The sequence below is a fragment of the Ammospiza caudacuta genome, chromosome 6 (genome assembly GCF_027887145.1).
Source record: "Ammospiza caudacuta isolate bAmmCau1 chromosome 6, bAmmCau1.pri, whole genome shotgun sequence".
Lineage (NCBI taxonomy): Eukaryota > Metazoa > Chordata > Aves > Passeriformes > Passerellidae > Ammospiza > Ammospiza caudacuta.
In genome coordinates, this window is record NC_080598.1 from 29,063,488 (window position 1) to 29,081,540 (window position 18,053).

The window sequence follows — 18,053 nt, forward strand, 5'->3', positions numbered from 1 at the left end:
TCTGCTCTATCAATAAATCATGCTTGTGTGTCTTCATATTTATCTTATAAAATTATAAGTACCAACATGCTTGCATGGATTTGCTAAGCAATTCTAGCAATGGAATTCCCAGAAGTGCATGTCTTGGAGTCTTTGGTGGTGAACTCAAATATTCCTCACTCAATGAGAGCTATTTTATGAGACTTTTAATGAGATTTTTTTTTATTATTTTATGAGCTCACCGGTCTTTTCACAAATCCCAACAATCTCCTTCATCCCCTTCTTATAGCTCCGTGCTGATTTAAAACCCAGTGGGAATATTAAACCTACTTGAGCTGCTCCCTTTCCCCTGCCCCTTTCCAGCAGTGGAGGAAACACCAGGAGAGATTATAAACTGGAATCACAGTTTACTGAAAAATTGCAATAAGCACAACAATATTAATAAAAGAGTGTACAAAAAAGAGATAATAAAAGAGTGTACAAAAGAGAGACAAAAGGATATTCACTACTGAACAAACAAAAATACTTCCCAAAGACCACATCCAGTGTGGTTTTCCAAGAAAAAGGCAAAATGATGGCTGTCCCTGTGCTGGGCAGCATGGAGTATATGCGAAAACAAAAGCAGAATGTTGGAAAGGCTTGCGATTTAACTTTTCCCACTCAGACTGAAAACAATGGAAGAACAGGGACAAGGCAAAACCTGGTGGGACCTGACAGGGCTCTGAAGCAGGTCAGAGGACCCTCCTTCTCGGCCTGACTTTGTGGGAGCAGGACTGGAGAGCTTGGCGCTTCCAGCAGCTGCTCCAGTGGCTGCAGTCACAGCAGCTGCAGCCTGGGCTCCACATGGCTCAGCTGTGCTCTGCCCTGCTGCTGCTTTCTCTCCTTTCTTTTTCTTGGAGCAGCTCCCCAGCTCTTGGGCTCACCAGCGCTGTCTTTGAGCACCAAACCAGAAAAGCCAAATCCCCAAGCATAGCAAAAGATGGCCACCCTTCCACTTCTATCCCCTGACTTCCTCCTGCTCCAACCACATTCTTGCCATGACATGAACGGTATGGAATTATACAGTGCTAGAAACTCTATCCCTTTCCTCTATAACCATAATGAACTCATCTCAGTTTGACATGACTTCTTGCCCTACCATCAAACCCAAGAATCCACACAGTATAATAAGGTCAGTGCACACAAGCCGCCTTCCCCATCCCATAAATACAAGGCACTTTAGTACATGTGATCCACAATCCAGGCTCAGTCCATCAAACTAGTCCTTGGGTTGCATTGCTTGAAACAGTTCTCCCATTTGCTCAGCAATCTCCTTCATCTTCTGACGTGCCTCTTCTATGGTGGTGCTGGCATTATGGACAGTGACACAGCATTCTCCATCCGTCAGGTTTAGCATCCCACACACTCCATTCTCTTTCAACAACCACGTATCTATGGCTAATCGCTTCTGCAGAGCCATTTCCGATGCCTGCGGGGCCTGCACCTTCGGTTCCCTGAGTGAGCGTCCGGTCCAGTTGCTTAACACATGGACTTGCCTAGTTAAGTTCTCCAAGACATACTTGTGCTGCTGGACAACTCCACTGGACACAAAAAATGATTCTAAGTCTAAAGCAACATTTTGTCCCCAGGTGTAATAGTCAGGGACTTGAATCCCCTGAATCCAGCCTTTTGCATCTGTTGGATTGTGGATTTCTCTCCGCACTTTGTTGTTACGATAAAGTGTATAATTGAACGTTTTAGATGGACACATGGTAGGAAACCCAACAGTACACTGCAGTCCAGCCATATCATACATGTTCAAGTGGGAATACATTTTCCCATCTGAACATGCCCATACCGTTCCCCGTGGAGCTGGATATTTGGCTTGTGAACACTGATACAGGTCACCTTGGGGAACTTCCTGTGCTTCACTACTTGAATTCCAGACTCTTCTCTGGTCAGGGCCGTGTGTAATGGGAATGCCACAGGATAGTGCTGTCTCTGAATTTTCATAAGACCCATTACATCGGGTGTCTTGGTTTAGATAGCCATAGTTGGGATAATCCCAACAGGTACACATGTCCCGGATAAAAGTTCTCAGCTCCGAGATGTACCAGGTTTCTATAGGCTCACCTGCTCCTGTGGTACAATCTAATATATGGGAACAATTCAGAAAGGAGGTCTCTGATTTACTTTGGGTAAGACTTCTACGGTTCCTCACTTTCCAGCAGATGCTCTCTCCATTAGGTAGTGTGGTCTGATAATCCTTACAGTCTGATTTCTCCACTTCCCATTCTACTATTTTCCCTGTGGGGACCCTGGAAGCCCATTGTAGTGTAGATATAGGATCAAAGATTTGTTTCAGAGACCAGGCCCACTCGTAATTTGTTCGGTTTACTTGCTGCGCAGTTCCTGGGTTATCAGGGATTTGTATACACCATCCTGCATCCCAATGTAAATTGTACTCATGTTCAAAAAACCCACCCTCAGCAGGAGAATCCCACCACGGTACCACCGTGCAAGGGATAGAAGTGACGTTTTGCAATGTCTCAGAAGGGTTGATGTCTAATGACCGATAGCATGTTTGATTCCATAAATCGCTCCAGGTAGAGTCCCGTGGGAGCTGGTAAAAGGCATTCTTGTATTCTACCCATGTCCCATTTGCATCCCACTGTTGTCCTTCTTTCTGGTCTAGGAACTGGGACTCCACCATTCCCCAGGTAACATTTCCTCCTGTTTTTTTAAGATTATCCAGTTCTCTTGTTAATATTTCTGAAAAATTTAACCAAATCATCATAAATCTAAACCCCTCTGATGCAGATTTGGGGAGGTTAATACATATTCCTTGATTTGTATGATTCCAAATATGCATAAATCCTTGTATCAACTCCCAAGCTAAATTTGGTTCAGTACTCTGATTTTCAGTCGCTTGAGACAAAATCATACATCCATAACATAAGAGTAAAAACTTTTCCCACACCATTTTTTTGCTAGTGAAAAGGCAAAATAGGCTTAGCAAAATCAAATTAAAAAATACACAAAATGATCCGTCCACTCAAGAGTTGAAAGCATAGGTCCAGCAGTGGATTTCAGATAATCTGTAAAACATATACATGCATAAAAACAAAACATGATTAAAAGGAGGGAACAATCCACCACCTGGCATGCAAGTTAAGTGGCTTTTTTAAGGTCAGGGGTACCAATCCCACTATTGGTAATTGTGCCAAAACCAGCTGTCCTAACCAATGGATTTGCAGGGTCTTTAGTTTCTTTTGTTCCAGGGAGCACGGCTGGGGATGAAGACAAAAGGTTGTGAGTTACAGGCACCCATTAACTCCCCAGAAGCTCTATGTACCCCATTTGATAGCCTCTTGCCCATTCAGGTTCATGAGGTTTCAGGTTCCTCTTCAAGAGCCCATGGGTGCATTCAACAACCTCATTTGCCTAGGGGTAGTATGGAGTGTGAAATGTCCATGGAATTCCTTCATCTTGTGCCCACTCTTGAACCATCCTGGTGTGGGAGGATGGATTGTAGGAGAATGGAGACAGCACTAAAGCAATCTCACCCCTGAGCAGTTGCAGCTGTAATTACCAAAGAGTAGGAACAGCTCTGCCCTTAACAGGCCACAGCTGTGTCCAATAAGGATGGGTGTTATAAAGGAGTGGGTTAGGTGAGGGAGAGGAGAGCTGGAGTTTGTTGGTTATGCTGTGAGGAGGAAGGGGCAGGTGGTTGTGAGAGGGCTAGGAAGGAGTCAGCTGGCTGTGCAGAAGAAAAAAAAAGGAGTCAGTGTTGTGAGGAGCTGCCCTGGGAACTCACAGAGAGAAGGTATGAAAGTTTTACAGAGTAAGACAATAAACTGATGCCAACAATTGGTGACCTCTATGGGGATGAGTCCTGACACCCTGGCAGTAAAGTCACTACTGTTGGACTGGAGGGACTGGGGCCATGGCAAATAATGAAACCATAGCTTCAATCCCTTTATGGTGCTGTGCCCTGCTGCTCTTGGTACTGCCTCAGCTTGAGTAAGCTCAGACAATACTTCCACCCTGACTTCAGGAAAGGCCCTATATAGTCCACCTGCCAGGTCTCCCAGAGGCCTTTTCCATGTCCTTAGTGAAGGGATGCCTCCTGCAGTGGGTGTTGTTTCTCTAGTCCTGTACAACACTGACCACAGACAGAGATGACAGTGTTGCACAGTTCCCAAGTGCCAGCTCCCTTAAAAAGATCCTTAAATCCTGGATGGTCTCCCTTGGCATGTAACCACTCTAGCAGATGTTTCCATTTCTCTTCTCTCTTTACTGCCATATCTGCTGCATAGGTCAATGAACCTACCTGATTATTCAACAGATGAGCCAGATTATCTCTCTTCTGGTGGGCAGGATTTCATCCCACCAAGAAACACTTTTGCTTAACAAATTTAGAATGTCTTCCCATTTCTCTCACTGCCATACTGGCAACTCAAAAGATCCCCCACTCCTTTGTTCACAAAATGGGAGCCAGTTGGTGCATGCCTTAAAAACAGCACTGGGGTTTGTGTAAATAAATGCTGATTCTTTAGTGTTAGCCTCTAACAATTGCCCTGCTACCGATCTACCTACCTACCCTGCTAATAATCACAAGCTACTGATTCTGCCATCTCAGCACTTTCTTCTCCCCTTGCCACAATTCTGTCTCCTGAATCAACATGCAGAACATTGCTCAGTATTTCTCTCTTTTGGAGGATGTCTCAGTGAACCACAAACTTCTCAGGCAGGGCTCAACTTGAGGGGTAGGTTTCATATAAGAAGGGAAGCTCCTGGTCCAGCAGACTGCTAGGCAATTCCTGCATTTGGATCACCCTGGGTGCTCCCTTGCTCCCTCCTCTATCTGAGGCATATGGCAGTGATGATGTAATTGTTCATACCACCTTCTTACTGCTTCTCCCTGCACAACGCCCACACCAGGTGGGATTCTGGCCAGTACAGGTTTCAAGACCTTGAAAGGTCCCACTAAAATAATTGGTTTCTGCCATATTACTTCTTCAGCTCCCTGTAGAGCTAGACTAGCCACAGAGGCACTTCTACCAAACTGAATAAAGTGTTTTTCATCTTTAGAGGTGTGCAAATAAAGCCTGACAGGGCAAGTTGGAACCTCAGGTCTCCATTGCCACACGTGCATATAATCCATGAATTGCAAAGCCCCGTTTGATATGAAGTGGACCTGTTGGATGCATTGATCCTAAAACCTGATATAACCCAGCCTCAAATATTAACAATTTTAAGACTTCTGTGTGGACAGGGATCTAGTCACTGGTGGTCCTCTGGGGTGTTAAATCATGTTAAGGATGGGCTATGATGGAGAAAGCCAGAATGTGTTTTCTCCAAATTACCAGCAGGGCAAGGGCATGTTGTAGCTCCTTCTTCTATCCAGGAATTTCAATTTGCTCAAGGGAAGTCAAGGTTTGGGGGTGAACACACACTGTTCCTCCCCTCCACCATACTCCCAGAAGCTTTACTTCAGAAGATGGAGTTTGCTCCTCTTCTGCTGAAATTTGAAAACCTAAATTTTCAGGGTGACTAATTATCTCCATTTCGGCTTGTCCTACTATTGTGGGATTGGGGCTGCCACCAATACATTGTGAATGTACTGATCTGTTTTAACTCCCTCCATGGGCATCACTACAGAGCAAGCTATCTTCACCAGATCCCAGCATTACCATCCCTGGCAGGATGCAGGAGACTGTCCACATGGAGCTGGACAACACACTTCTTGACTCTGTTTGCTCTCCTTCTCACTCAGATCGCCCAAGTGAAAAATATCTTTCTTCCTCATGCGGACCTCCTGCTCTCATTCTCTTTCACTGGCCCCTTACTGGCAGAAGCTGTGCTATTTCCAAGCATCTCCGTTCACTGCCCAGCCCAATTCGTGGTTGAAAAACAACGGTGAGATTTATACAGACTTTTTCACACCATGCATATGACAACTCAACAGGATGGCAACTCCTCCCATCTACCAGGCAGGAAAATATTGGTGACTCTTGCTCCCCACATCTGATTCTCAGAGCCTGGGACCAGCAATCCACTTCTCACAGGCAGCAAGTAAACTGTTTGTTAATACATTTCACGCTAATTTCAGCCACTGATCAGCACTAATGCTGCAGATTTGGCACCCTCCCACCCTCAGTATGTTAAACAGTGTGTGCATATTTGATTTCTTCCACTTTTAAAAACAAAGCAGGATTCAGGCATGATTTATTGAAAAGTTGGAAAGGAAAAGTGGACTTGAATTTTTAAAATTACCGTTCTCTGCCACAGGGATAGGCAGAACACATCAGAAAATGCAAAGCATGGAAACAAATCCCTGCCCCAATCTCAGACAAAAACAGGGTTCGACCATTGTGCAGGCACAGCCACTGCCCTGAAGCCATAGTTTCCCTTATACTATTATTATAATTGATGGTAAAATATGTAGGGAGAAACCTCGTGGGAAAGATGCTCAGAAACAAGAGTTACTGCCTGTAACTCTTAGGTAGAATTTATGACCTACCCTTGGAATATTTATACTGTTTTCAGGCATCTCATTCTTGACCAAGGCTGGTTAAGACAGATGCTCTTAATTCTGAGAGAAAAAAGGGGGCCAGGATGTTTTATTGGTTTTATGCAAGGTATTGGTGTGAAGCCATCCACCAAAGGCCACTTCAGGGCAGGAAGGAGCACCCTGCTATGGTACCTTGCTACTGTCAGGGAAGGGACTAACCCAAAAACACCTGGGATCTCACTGTGGCTCTCACTGATGCTGAGAATGCAGAACCGCTCCCTTTCAGCCCACTCCGCTCGCAACTGCACAGCAAAAACTGAAACCTCCACAGACAGCTCCTTCTTTTTTGTGTGTACTCCTAGCATAAGCACACACCTACTCGCTGTTTATTTATGGAGCTTGCTGCCACAACAGGGCTCCCACAGCCAGGCATCGTTTGCTTGGACCCTCTTTGATATCCATAAGGAGCAGAACATGCATCCAAAGCCAAGTGTTCCCTGCCCTGTCATCACAGCCTTCAAAGCCCAAAAGAGGAGCATGCCTGCTTTAACAGGCACAAAACACACTGTTGGAAGTAAACACTGCTCCTAAGCTTTCTGCAAGAAGCCTCCTCCACACACAGCTCTACATAAACTTCTCCAAGTCTCTCCCTATCAAAACTTGATCAAGAAATACAGCGCCCCTTCAAACTGCCTTTGTTTCTTGGGAAAACTGTCAGCACAAGAAGACAACCAAGCAGCCACTGTTAATGAGGTTGGATGGTCTTCCAGGAAGGCTTTGCTTCAACACACGTGAGACCTGCAGACAATGAATGCAGGGAAAACTCTTGGCTTTCTTCTCAGGGCACCTTTTCCCATGTCCCATGGGAGCCAATACAGCACATCAGCAACACTCCCTTGGCTGTCAGGAGTCCTCATTCCCACCCACCAGAGCTCAGAGAAAGCACACAGGACTAACAGACCAACAAACTCCTGAGGATCAGTGCTAACCCCAGCATCCTGCAACCTGGTTACCTCCAGCCTTGCAACTGGCTACTTAAAAGCTCACCATACACCATCTGTTTGCCAGGGATGGGACCTCCAGCCAGCCAGCACAAGCAACGCAGTGAGATACTGTCCTAGGAACACAGGAAATGGATCAGAAATGCTGTCCAAGGACTATGAGCACTTCTACACTGCACAACATATCAACTGTTATGTGGCCACACTATCATCTGCTGTTGTACACCCTGTCTATATTAAAAGTCTCACAAAAAATTTCTGTCATGGTCTGGCCCTGCCCTGGAGAGTCTGAAAAATCCACCAGCTCTTCAGGAAGTGTTACAGGCGTAGCTGGGAGGAGAGATCTCAGACTAAAGGAAAACACAAGAGCACAGAAGGCAGTAAAGCCACAGATTGCTTAGAGGGCCAAGATCCACTTCTGATCCACCAACTTTAGTCCAAGTGTGAGGCCAGTCAGGAAGGTCAGCTATGACAGTGAGGGACCCTAAGCACCAGTGCCGCACCAGTGTGTCACGGCGAATGGATTTACTTTACAGAGAAACGGAGTTCCACAATGCTCTCCCAAACGCTTTCCAGCAGCAGCGTTTAAGCTCTGATGCAAATGCTGCCACGCTGGGCCGCTGCTCCCGGCAGCTCGGGCCGCCACTCACCTGCGCCCGCACCGCGCCGCTCCCCGGCCCCGCCGCCCGCCGCGGGCGGCGCTTCCGCCCGGCCGCCGTCACTTCCGCCCGCGCGGCCGGGCCCTGGCTGCCCGCGGGGAGTTCAACTGCGCTAACCGAGCGCTCCTCTCGGCCTTTGACGCCTTCGTCACGGCCCCGCTTCCCGGCACGGTGCTCACGGCCGTCCGCTGCCTCCGGCCGGGCCCCGCTCCTGGAGGGACATCCCGCCGCCGAGCCGCGGCTGTGGGTTCGCCCTGCGCTTGTGCGGCCCGAGGCAGCTCCGCCGGTGCTACACCGGCACCTGCATCCCACAGCGCGTGTCTGCACACAGAAACGCATTCGTGTCCGCGCAGGAGCTGTGCCTTGTCATTACCGCAGGGCGTGGCCGGGCCCGAGACCGGAGGTGTTTTGGGAGAGCAGATGCGCAAAGCTCTGTGAACGTGGCTGTAATTCATTATTCGTGACCCCTAGTGCTTCATTTCTTATGGCAGTGAGTCCTTCCCAAACAGTGAGCCCACCTGCTCCAGCCCATGCCCCAGTGAGGATGTGTGCCTGTTCTCGTGCTTAGAGAACGCCCTTCCCAGGTGAAAAGGCTGAAAGTTGACCAAGCACTAAAATCAATAACCAGCATTAAAATCAAAACTCCTGCAAGTTCCAACAGCTCTCTCATAGTTTCTAATAAAGCTTGGCACATATTACAAATAATCAGTCATGGTTTTTATCCCTTCACAAATTGGCGATACTAAAGCAAAATTACAATCAGGAACAAGTTTTATCCAATACGGTCTCTGAAAGCACCTATATCTATGGAAACAAAGGTAATCCTTCATTCTGTCAGCAGAATGGGATTTGTGATTAACTCCTGTTAATCACAGACTGTGATTAACTCATAAAAAATTGGAATGAAAATAACAATTTTTTTAATGCTAGATAGCAAACATCTCCCTCAGCTTCATGTCTTCTGATGAGCAACCATGTTCCTGACATGATAAAGTTGACCACTGCACTATTTTAGGTCATTGAGCTCTCCTTGAAGTAGGAATCAACTTGAAGATGTCCCTTTAGGAGCCCTACATAACCAAGAGTGACTGTGATTCTAACCGTATGATCAGACATATGATTCTGGCAGAGATGTTTAAGCAGTTAGTGCCGTTACATCTGGTGTGCTTATAGATGCTTCTAGCAGGAGGAATAAATAGACCTGCTCTTAATTACATTTTGGAGATTTGCAGAAGGGAGCCTCGAGAGTGTTTGGAGCGCTCCTCTAGTGCTGTCCTGCCAGACCGCAGTTCATCAGCTGGGGGAGCTCTGCTTTGTGCTCCCTGAAGCAAAAGAAATCATATTAAAGTCAAACCTAGTTCAGGAATAGCAGTGCCTGCTGAGAAAGGGAGTGTCAAATGCTCTTTTTCACTGAAAATAACTGCTACCCTACCACCACCATCTGCCACTTAATATTGTTGTTCCCAATTTGTGCTGATTTGGGATGCAAGAAACACTTTGATATAATTGTGCAGGTTTCTTGCAGTTAAACTTCAAGAGCAGCAGCTTCTCATCCTTTTGCTGTGGAGCCACCCACCATCCTGATGGCTCCAGGACTCTGTTGCTACCACAGGTCTGGCTGATCAAAGCGAGGAGTTCAAGGTGTCCTTTGGCTCCTAGCTGCCATTTGTAATCATTGCTTCTGGGGCAGTGAAGGTCAGGTGAGGCTGCTCCAAAATATATTGAAATCAACAGATTGTGCCTCTGAAGCAAAATGAGAAACCATGGGTTAAGGTTTTGCACTACTCATCTTCAGGCCACGCATCAGAGCACCACTGGGTTACAGAGGGCTGGGGCAGGTGCAGTGGTGCCAGCAGAAGATTTCTCTCTGCCCCTTCCAGGCTTTCCTGGGGCTGAACTTGGGAATGGTTTCCCATGCACCCCATGGACACAGTTCAGTTCTCCCAGCTGCACAGTAAGGCAGGGAGGCCGTGGCACTGCTTGCCTTGGAATGTGCTTGGGTGAAGCATTGGGGCTGCTTAGACTGTCTGACAGCTGCTTCTGGTTCTGGCTCAAGACAGCCACGAGCATTTTCCCTCCCTGACTCCTCTCACACTGGCTGCACGGCTTCTGTGGCCACACACACAGTGTCTCTTAGCATGCAGGTGAAATGAGGAAACAATCTTTTCTGCCAGAAAGACATACAAATAGAATATATTTGATTTTAATTACTGCAAGGCAGGAATGCTTCCCATCAGATCTGCCAGAGTTGTATGTATCTTTCCTTCATTCCATCAATTATTTACCTTCAGTTTTAATAATACAGTTAAAGGCACTATATATAGTTTCTGCTCTATCAATAAATCATGCTTGTGTGTCTTCATATTTATCTTATAAAATTATAAGTACCAACATGCCTGCTTGGATTTGCTAAACAATTCTAGCAATGGAATTCCCAGCAGTGCATGTCTTGGAGTCTTTGGTGGTGAACTCAAATATTCCTCACTCAACGAGAGCTATTTTATAAGATTTTGAAAGACTGCCATCCTTCTCACAAGCCCTGAAAATCTCTCTCATCCCTTCTTATACCTTGCCGCAAGTCAGTTTCATGTGACTTTCTAAAACATGGTTTTGGTCTTCCCGAGCAGAGAGAGGCAGGAGTGCCTACAGCCGAGTGCTTTCTCGTTGGATGATAACAGGGAAGGGATCAGAACTACAAAAACAATATGGCACTGCCCTTGGTGGGATTAGAAAGGTAAATCTGCAAATGTAGCAGTATTATCTGTGTTGCAGAGATGACAAATATTAAGATGAGCTTTTTAAGAGAAGGTGACCATGGAAGCAGATGATTCTTCTGCTGAGAAGACAGAAACTGAAGTTGAGAACAGAGCAGCTGGAGAGCAGTGTGGTGGGCAGCACGCAGCTCTGCTGGTGAATGGAAAACTAGTTATCATAAGGGATCAGTCCAAGATATAAATATTACTTTTGTTAGCTTTTTTTAAAGCTGATGTACTTTTGGGGTGGAACCTGGTATTCCATGACAGCAACATCCCACTGAGTAAAGGGCATCCCTGGGACTAGGTGAAACAGGGATATTTTAAATCAAATCTCTGCTTTTTCACCATTAAAAACCACACATCCATACTCAATGTGAAGTGATTTAACCATGTGAGAGGAAAGGATTGTGTATTTTAAAAACCCAAAACTGCAGAGTATTTATTCATCCCTAGTAATGCATCTGCTTAGCATTATGTTGTCTTTTGACAGTTAGCATGGGATTTCCTCTTTATTGTTTTTTTCATCTGTTGTTTCTATAGAAATGCCATTTTTATCAGACTAGATGAAAATATCCTGAAATAATACACCTCTTCAGCAAATACAGATATTTCTTGCTCAGTCTATATATTGTATCCCTATCATACTGGGTTTTCCTCTCCTCACTACAACATCCAAATGAAAACCAGCTAAAAGTGAGTCACTGTACAGCTGAGACTCGAGAGAACAGAATCCTCTGGAAATTGGAATGGGCAGTCAAGCAAATGTATTTCTCAAGTCAGGTTCTGCTTCTGAAGTGTGTTGCAGGTGAAAATCCATATTTTCACAGATGGTGAATGTGTTGTCATTGCCAGTCACTGCTGCACAGAAGGCTTCTATGAAAATGGTCTTGGGCTGACCCTGCCTGACAATGCCCTCTGCCCCTGCTATCAATGAGGAAAACATTTCTGAAATCCAGCTTCTCTGGGCCGAGGACAGTGTCTCCCTTGGCTGCTGCTGTGGGATCTATCTGACAAAATCTGAGTGACGTACTCAATGCATTCAAATCCACTGTCAAAGACTTTAAAGGAAGCCTGTCAAAGTGCCTAAGCCTGAGATTTCAAGCAGTTTGAGACAGTTTAAAGCACTGGATATGCTCACATTATTTTCTCCATGGCAAATCTCCTGAAGAACTTCCTGTTTTATTGGCATTAGAATTTGTTTCTTTCTTCTTTTCCAGTCATTTACTGTTGTATCATGGGGAAAACTTATACCTTTGCACCTGAACAGGATGAGAGTGATGTGTACATGCTTTATCCAAAATCCATCTGTACTAGTCAGCATATGTACTGAAAGGAGTGCCAGGGGAAGCTCATCTCTCCCAGGCTTCAACTCTCAGACCTTAGGAGCAGAAAGCATGGCCTGTACAATGCTCTTGCTTTAGGGAGATACTTTTATGAGGGCAGATAACAATAGGACACGGTGAAATGGCTTTAAACTGACAGGACATTTGTTTAGATTAGATATTAGGAAAAAATTATTCATTATGAGAGTGGTGAGGCACTGGAACAGGTTGCTCAGAGAAGCTGTGGATGCCCCATCCCTGCAAGTGTTCAAGGCCAGGTTGGATGAGGCTTTGAGCAACCTGCTCTTGTGGGAGGTGTCCCTGCCCATGGCAGGCTGGGTGGAACTAGGTGATCTTTAAAGGCCCTTCCAGCCCAAAGCCTACAATGATTCTGTGAATATTCAATGTAGGTGCCTGCACAGCAGCGGTTCCTACTGCCAGTGGACCCAAGCCTGAAGTACTCAACTCTAAATAGCTGTGCTAGTGCAGCTAGAACTGCCAAGAGTTTTTAACAGTGATGATCATGATGTCCTGATGATTTAAGTGATCTGGCAGAACTAACTGCAGTCACACAGAGCTGGGTTTTCACCTTCATCTTTGGAAATGTAAAGGGCTGTGATGGGTAACTGTGCCTCATCTTCTTAAGTACTTTTCCATGAGTCTTTATTAGGCCAGAGCAGGTTTCCCATTTCCTTGGAAGTGATGTGAAAAGCTGTGGGTTCCCAGAGGAGCCCAGAGGAGGGGTACACTGTGGGCTCCCAGAGGAGCATGCCAGTGGCATGCATTTCTGCTTCTCATGTGGCAACACACTGCTTCACCCAGCTTTCTGGTAGGGAGAGACAAGCAGCCTAATGAGAAACAAAAGGACAGGTCAGCAAAGTGGAAGAGATACCTGTTAGAGAGGTATTCTAAGGAAGCTACCAGAACTGTATTGTTATCACATGAAATATCTAATGCCTAGAGTTGGCTCCAATACATAGCACTGCATCACTTTAAAATTCTCTTGCCACCATATAAATAGAAGAAAATACTTTGCCAGTCTTCTATAGAATAGGAGCTTGTACCCTGTATTTCCAGAGGCTCAGTGCTTGTGAGGTTTGGTATATGCTTGGCAGCAGGACAGGACCACTCTCTCACTGGTGGTATTTGGTGATAGAAGTGAAGTGAGCAGAAAGCTTCACCTGCACATGCTTTTCTATCAGGCTGATATGTAGGCATCTTTCTAGAGTACTCTCTTATTTTTTGTCTGACAACAAGTTCTCTTCAGTGTTGTGGGTTGTTTGTTCTTTTTAATATATTTTCAGAGGTATTTATAGCTATTGTGATCTCTCATGACAGTTGCCTAAATCAGGAGCAAAGAAGATGACAGTGACCAAAGTAAAGCTCATTGCAGAGAACACCCCTCCTGTTAGTGGCAAGTAGTACCATACCATTAGCAATACTGATATTTAAAAGCCCTTTTCTTCTGTAGTCCAGTTACAGGAGAAATGGCAGAGATCACTGCAGTGCTTGCTCAGTGTCACCGTGTGGGAGCACTGATTGCTCAGGTGCACGTGTTGCACCTTTCCATTACAGTTTGTCACTGAGAGCCATGCTTTTTAAAAGCCTGTTTGGCACTGGACAGCAGCCCTGAGTGCTGGCACACTGCCTTCTAGAGACATACAGCAGCAGCAACTGCCCAGCTTTCTTCCCATGGGAAAATGTTGGTAACTTTCCAAATTATTGACTTGGCTCTGGAATGACACTGAGCAGAAGTCATGAGCTGTGGAGTTTAATGGACGGATTTGGGCTTCTGAGTTCAACTTTGGAAAGAAGTTGACCAAGCCCCATGATGGTTAGGTATTTCCTGATAAGAATGAAACATATTTCCTCATCTTCCAGCCACACATGCAGTATTTTGGTGCTTGGAGCTGTTGGTGATTTGCCTAGTCTAGGATTACTCCTCTGGTCAGCCACTGTGCCTGAGAACCTCTCTTTCTTTAGAAAAGATAACAAAATACTGAAACAGATGGTATTCCCTTTGATTTACAAAGCCCTGCAGTGCCATGGAGGAAATATCTGGGGGTTCAAATTTCTCATGACTGTCCATAGCACGCCATTGATATTAAGATATTTTTACAGTATTTGTAGAAACAGTTTTGTCCTCATTTTCTCCAAAACATTTTGTGAACAGAACCTAGCTAGCATTAGACTGAGTTACCGAGTCCCACTGAAAAGCAGGATGCATCAATTTAGGCTTGGAATAACATGAGTAGCAAGCACCAACCTCAGAGGATGCTGCTGGACTATCATAGACATGACCTTTTGCTGCTGCCTGTCTGCACACCTGGAACAGAAAATCTCAATACCTGCAGGATAAAACACCCTTGTGCACACAGAAGGGCAGAGGCACATCTAGATCCCTCAGGTTGCCCATGGCCCTTCCTGTCCTATCCAGGCTTGGGAGTATCTGTTCCACCAGTGGAGGCTGATGAAGCAGAACAAAAAAGTTGTTGGATTCTGCTTCAATACAGAAGAGGAATAGCCTTTGCTTTCTCCTAAGTGCTGCTTGGGAACGATGCAGGACAATGCTGTGAGGGAAGATGATGCTCTTGGTGACAGTGATGGGGAAAGAACTAGGAAAGATTTCTCAGGACTTAAAGGTTGAAAAATCTGGGAAAAAGGTTGGGAGAGTAGTGATTGTTCAGGTATTGGAAATAGCACCTCAGAGGGAGTAAGATAAGGGAAAGAGCGAAATAGGAGACAGGTGCCAAATTTGAAAGACACAAACCAGAGAAATAGATGAGAGGAGAGAACATTTCATTCCGAAAAGAAAGAGCGAATGTCAGTGCAAATTCTGGCATATCTGTGCAATGTGGCAGTTCCATTACTAAATCTAAAGACTGAGCATAGGCATCACTGCCACCAGAAAAGAGATGGCAGGAGACAGGGCACAGACATCTGAGAGAACAGGAGGGAAGCAAAAAGCCTAAAGTGTAGAGATGGTTTGTTCAAACTCAGGCCCCTCGGAACACCAAGTCTGCTGCTTGCAGCAGTGGTGCCTCTGTGCCAGGGAGGTGCCAGTACCGCATGGCTTATTTCATGCTGCTAATTGGAAAGGCATCACATGACAACGGGCTGATGGCTCTTCCCACTGTGATCCTCGGGGCTGTGGTCATCACAGTCATTGTCAGAATGCCCCTCAATATACAGCATCCTTTGTCACAACCAAGAGATCAGAGCATGCAAAGACTTTACAGCCTAAGAGCCAGTATCGCCTTTGTCCTCTTTTCCTTCAAGAAGGCAGCAAGCTACAAGCACTGGAGGATGTAATCCAAGTGCTAATAAATTATTGATGTCTCCCTTCAGCTTTTTACTTACTAAAAGGATATCAAAGCTCATTTTGTGAATGGTCCAGACAGATTCTCTTTTGCTATATCCACAATTTGATTCACAAATATTTCACTAAGTGTTAACATTGAAACAACATAGTGTTCTCTCTTTACAGGTTTAGCAAAATATAACAGGCATGTTTTGGATTACACACTCATAAATAGATGCAGTGATATTACACTTGTAACTGCAATAGATATTTGATTTTGTAATCTTAAAAAGGCAGAGCCTATTATTAACTAGGAATACACCTTTTTTAATATTGAAAGCCTGTTAGGATCACAGTATTTAGTCCTTGCAGATAATCTGCATAGTTCTTTGGCAGGACTTGCAAGTCATAGGATGGTTACTTTATATTTAGCAATAGCTCCTCTCTTCCAATATGCCTATCTGCATAAATGAACTAACAAACCATCTGTATTTGAAATAGTTTTTACATTACTGTCAGCTTTGGGGCAGCATGTAGCACTTCCTTAACAGTATATATTAATTTATGCTGGTTTTGGAGCAGCAGAGAAGTAATTTGAAGCCTTCATACTGCAATTTTCTGGGTAGGAGTCTACCCAAAACAGAAGGCTTGCTTTTCTCTTTCAGTAAAGTATTCTGCAAGCTTTGATGGCCAGAAATGCTCAGGATCTTCATAGTAGTCTCATTTTAAAGAAAGACACCAGGCTTCCAGGTTTATCTTCAAAATGGTACCAGATCTTTGCAAATTTAGCCCAAATGCCATCTCTCACTAAACAGCAGAGCAAAAGTCTGCCTGCTGAGTCAGTGCAATGGCCCAGCTAAGCTCAGAGAAAGGATTATAAACATTTTTACAGTGGCATGCTCTGAATGACAGGGTGCTGGTCTTAAACTGACACAAATTGCAGTTCCTGACTGCACCAGTTTCTTCTTGCTCTGAATAGAGGCAGCAAAGCTACACATGCATGTTGTCTCTGTTCCTTGCTGGCTGTTTAGAAAGATTGAGTGACCAGGCACAAAGCCCAGAAGAGAGAGCTGATTTTTGCAATATTATATACCCATTTTGCAAGCCAGACCACAAACTGCTTATCACGTTCTTGATGCTATATATATAAATATTCATAATTAATCTGTGTTAAAATAGAGTATAAAGCTTCTAAAGAAGAAAAATAGCCCCTTCAGGCATCTCATAGTAGTGACACTGATCCCCTCCATTTCTGAAATTAAAAAATTAGCTTCTTTGCGCAGATTTTGCAGTATTCTCTTGAGTTCAAGCTTCCTTTTTTGCCCTGATCCTTCAGTTTATGAGAGTGACCTTGATAGCAGAGATTGATACTTTGAATCTGGAGCTACAGAGGTGGAAACAAAGACACCTGGTGAGACATGACATTTCCAAAGCTTAAATCTCAGGGATAGTAACCTTCATTTTCCCTTCTCCTGATCTCTTCCATCTCTAGGCTTTTTTCGTATGTTTTGGCTTCAAGTACCAGCGGAATTCTGATGGTATGGCAGGTGGAAAGATGTATATGCATGTGCCCTCCAGATTGAAAGCCTGAATTCAACTGGGGGCTGCATATCCTCAGACAACTTCACCTCTTAAAGGTGGAAGGGCCAATTAGCCAGTCCTTGGGACTGCTGGCAGCTGTTGCCAAACAGCAGTCAGGATTGGTTTAGATGATAAATCACAGTTTATTCAACATCAAAAACAGAGTGACTGTGGAATTGAAAATAAATTCATGAAGCTGTTCAGGCATCACTGAAGTCCAGTGGGTATTAGATGTATTTTATTAAATAAAAGCAACCATTTGGACTGGGATGGCAGACAAATCTGACAGGCTGAGCTCTGCCAGGTCTTTGTTTTCTTTCCTTGCCTGACTCAGCTTTTGAATATGATGCTCTTACTCCTGGGCTGTGTGGCTTGCCAAATTGATATCTTTCTGGTGCACAGCCTCACCCTACTGCCTGTACAAATGGGGGCCCCATCTTCTGAAAATTGTCAACCTTTTTCCTTACTGAATGGAGATGCTTCTTCATGCTGCCCTGTGATACGCGGAAGCCTATTTACTCTATCTCCTTCCATGTTGCCTTTTATTAGGGCTTTTTAACTTACAGATAGAAATTTGGCACAAATATGAAGTTCATTCCCAGTCTCTCAGTGTACAGTTTTCTGGCTTGGCACATTTCCCTTCTAACCACAACATCTCATCATGCCCCAGCACCCATTCCATAGCATATTTAAGGGTCACTAAAGCACCTAGACAAACAAGTATGAGCTGACAATAAAGAACACTTTTAATATCTCTCTTGCTCTATAATCTCGGTGTGTATGTCTGTCACAGGCACTCCTTATGCATTCTTTTTGGTTCCTTTCTGTGTCCTAGATGTGACCCACTCTGTGCCAATCTGCTGACTATCTTATCCTCCAGAGATGTCCCATTGTACCACTTACAGAAAGGAAATTGAGTATTTTAAATGTGCAATCTCATGTAGTTTATAAACCTGTA

General features: G+C 44.8%; 1 protein-coding gene across 1 annotated transcript; it reads right to left on the reverse strand.

Annotated features, from left to right (window-relative positions):
* Positions 1-385: 385 nt before the first annotated feature.
* On the reverse strand, positions 386-8,157 carry LOC131559124 (uncharacterized). The gene is made up of 2 exons (XM_058807373.1): positions 8,127-8,157; positions 386-2,730 (listed from the first exon to the last, which is right to left on the reverse strand). The coding sequence occupies exon 2, from the start codon at positions 2,669-2,671 to the stop codon at positions 1,238-1,240; it is 1,434 nt and encodes a 477-aa protein (XP_058663356.1). The 5' UTR covers positions 2,672-2,730; positions 8,127-8,157; the 3' UTR covers positions 386-1,237.
* Positions 8,158-18,053: the final 9,896 nt, after the last annotated feature.

What these genes read in the sequence shown, in the direction of transcription:
- LOC131559124 (XM_058807373.1), bottom strand. Translation starts at nt 2,671, where the DNA reads ATGGTGGAGTCCCAGTTCCTAGACCAGAAAGAAGGACAACAGTGGGAT.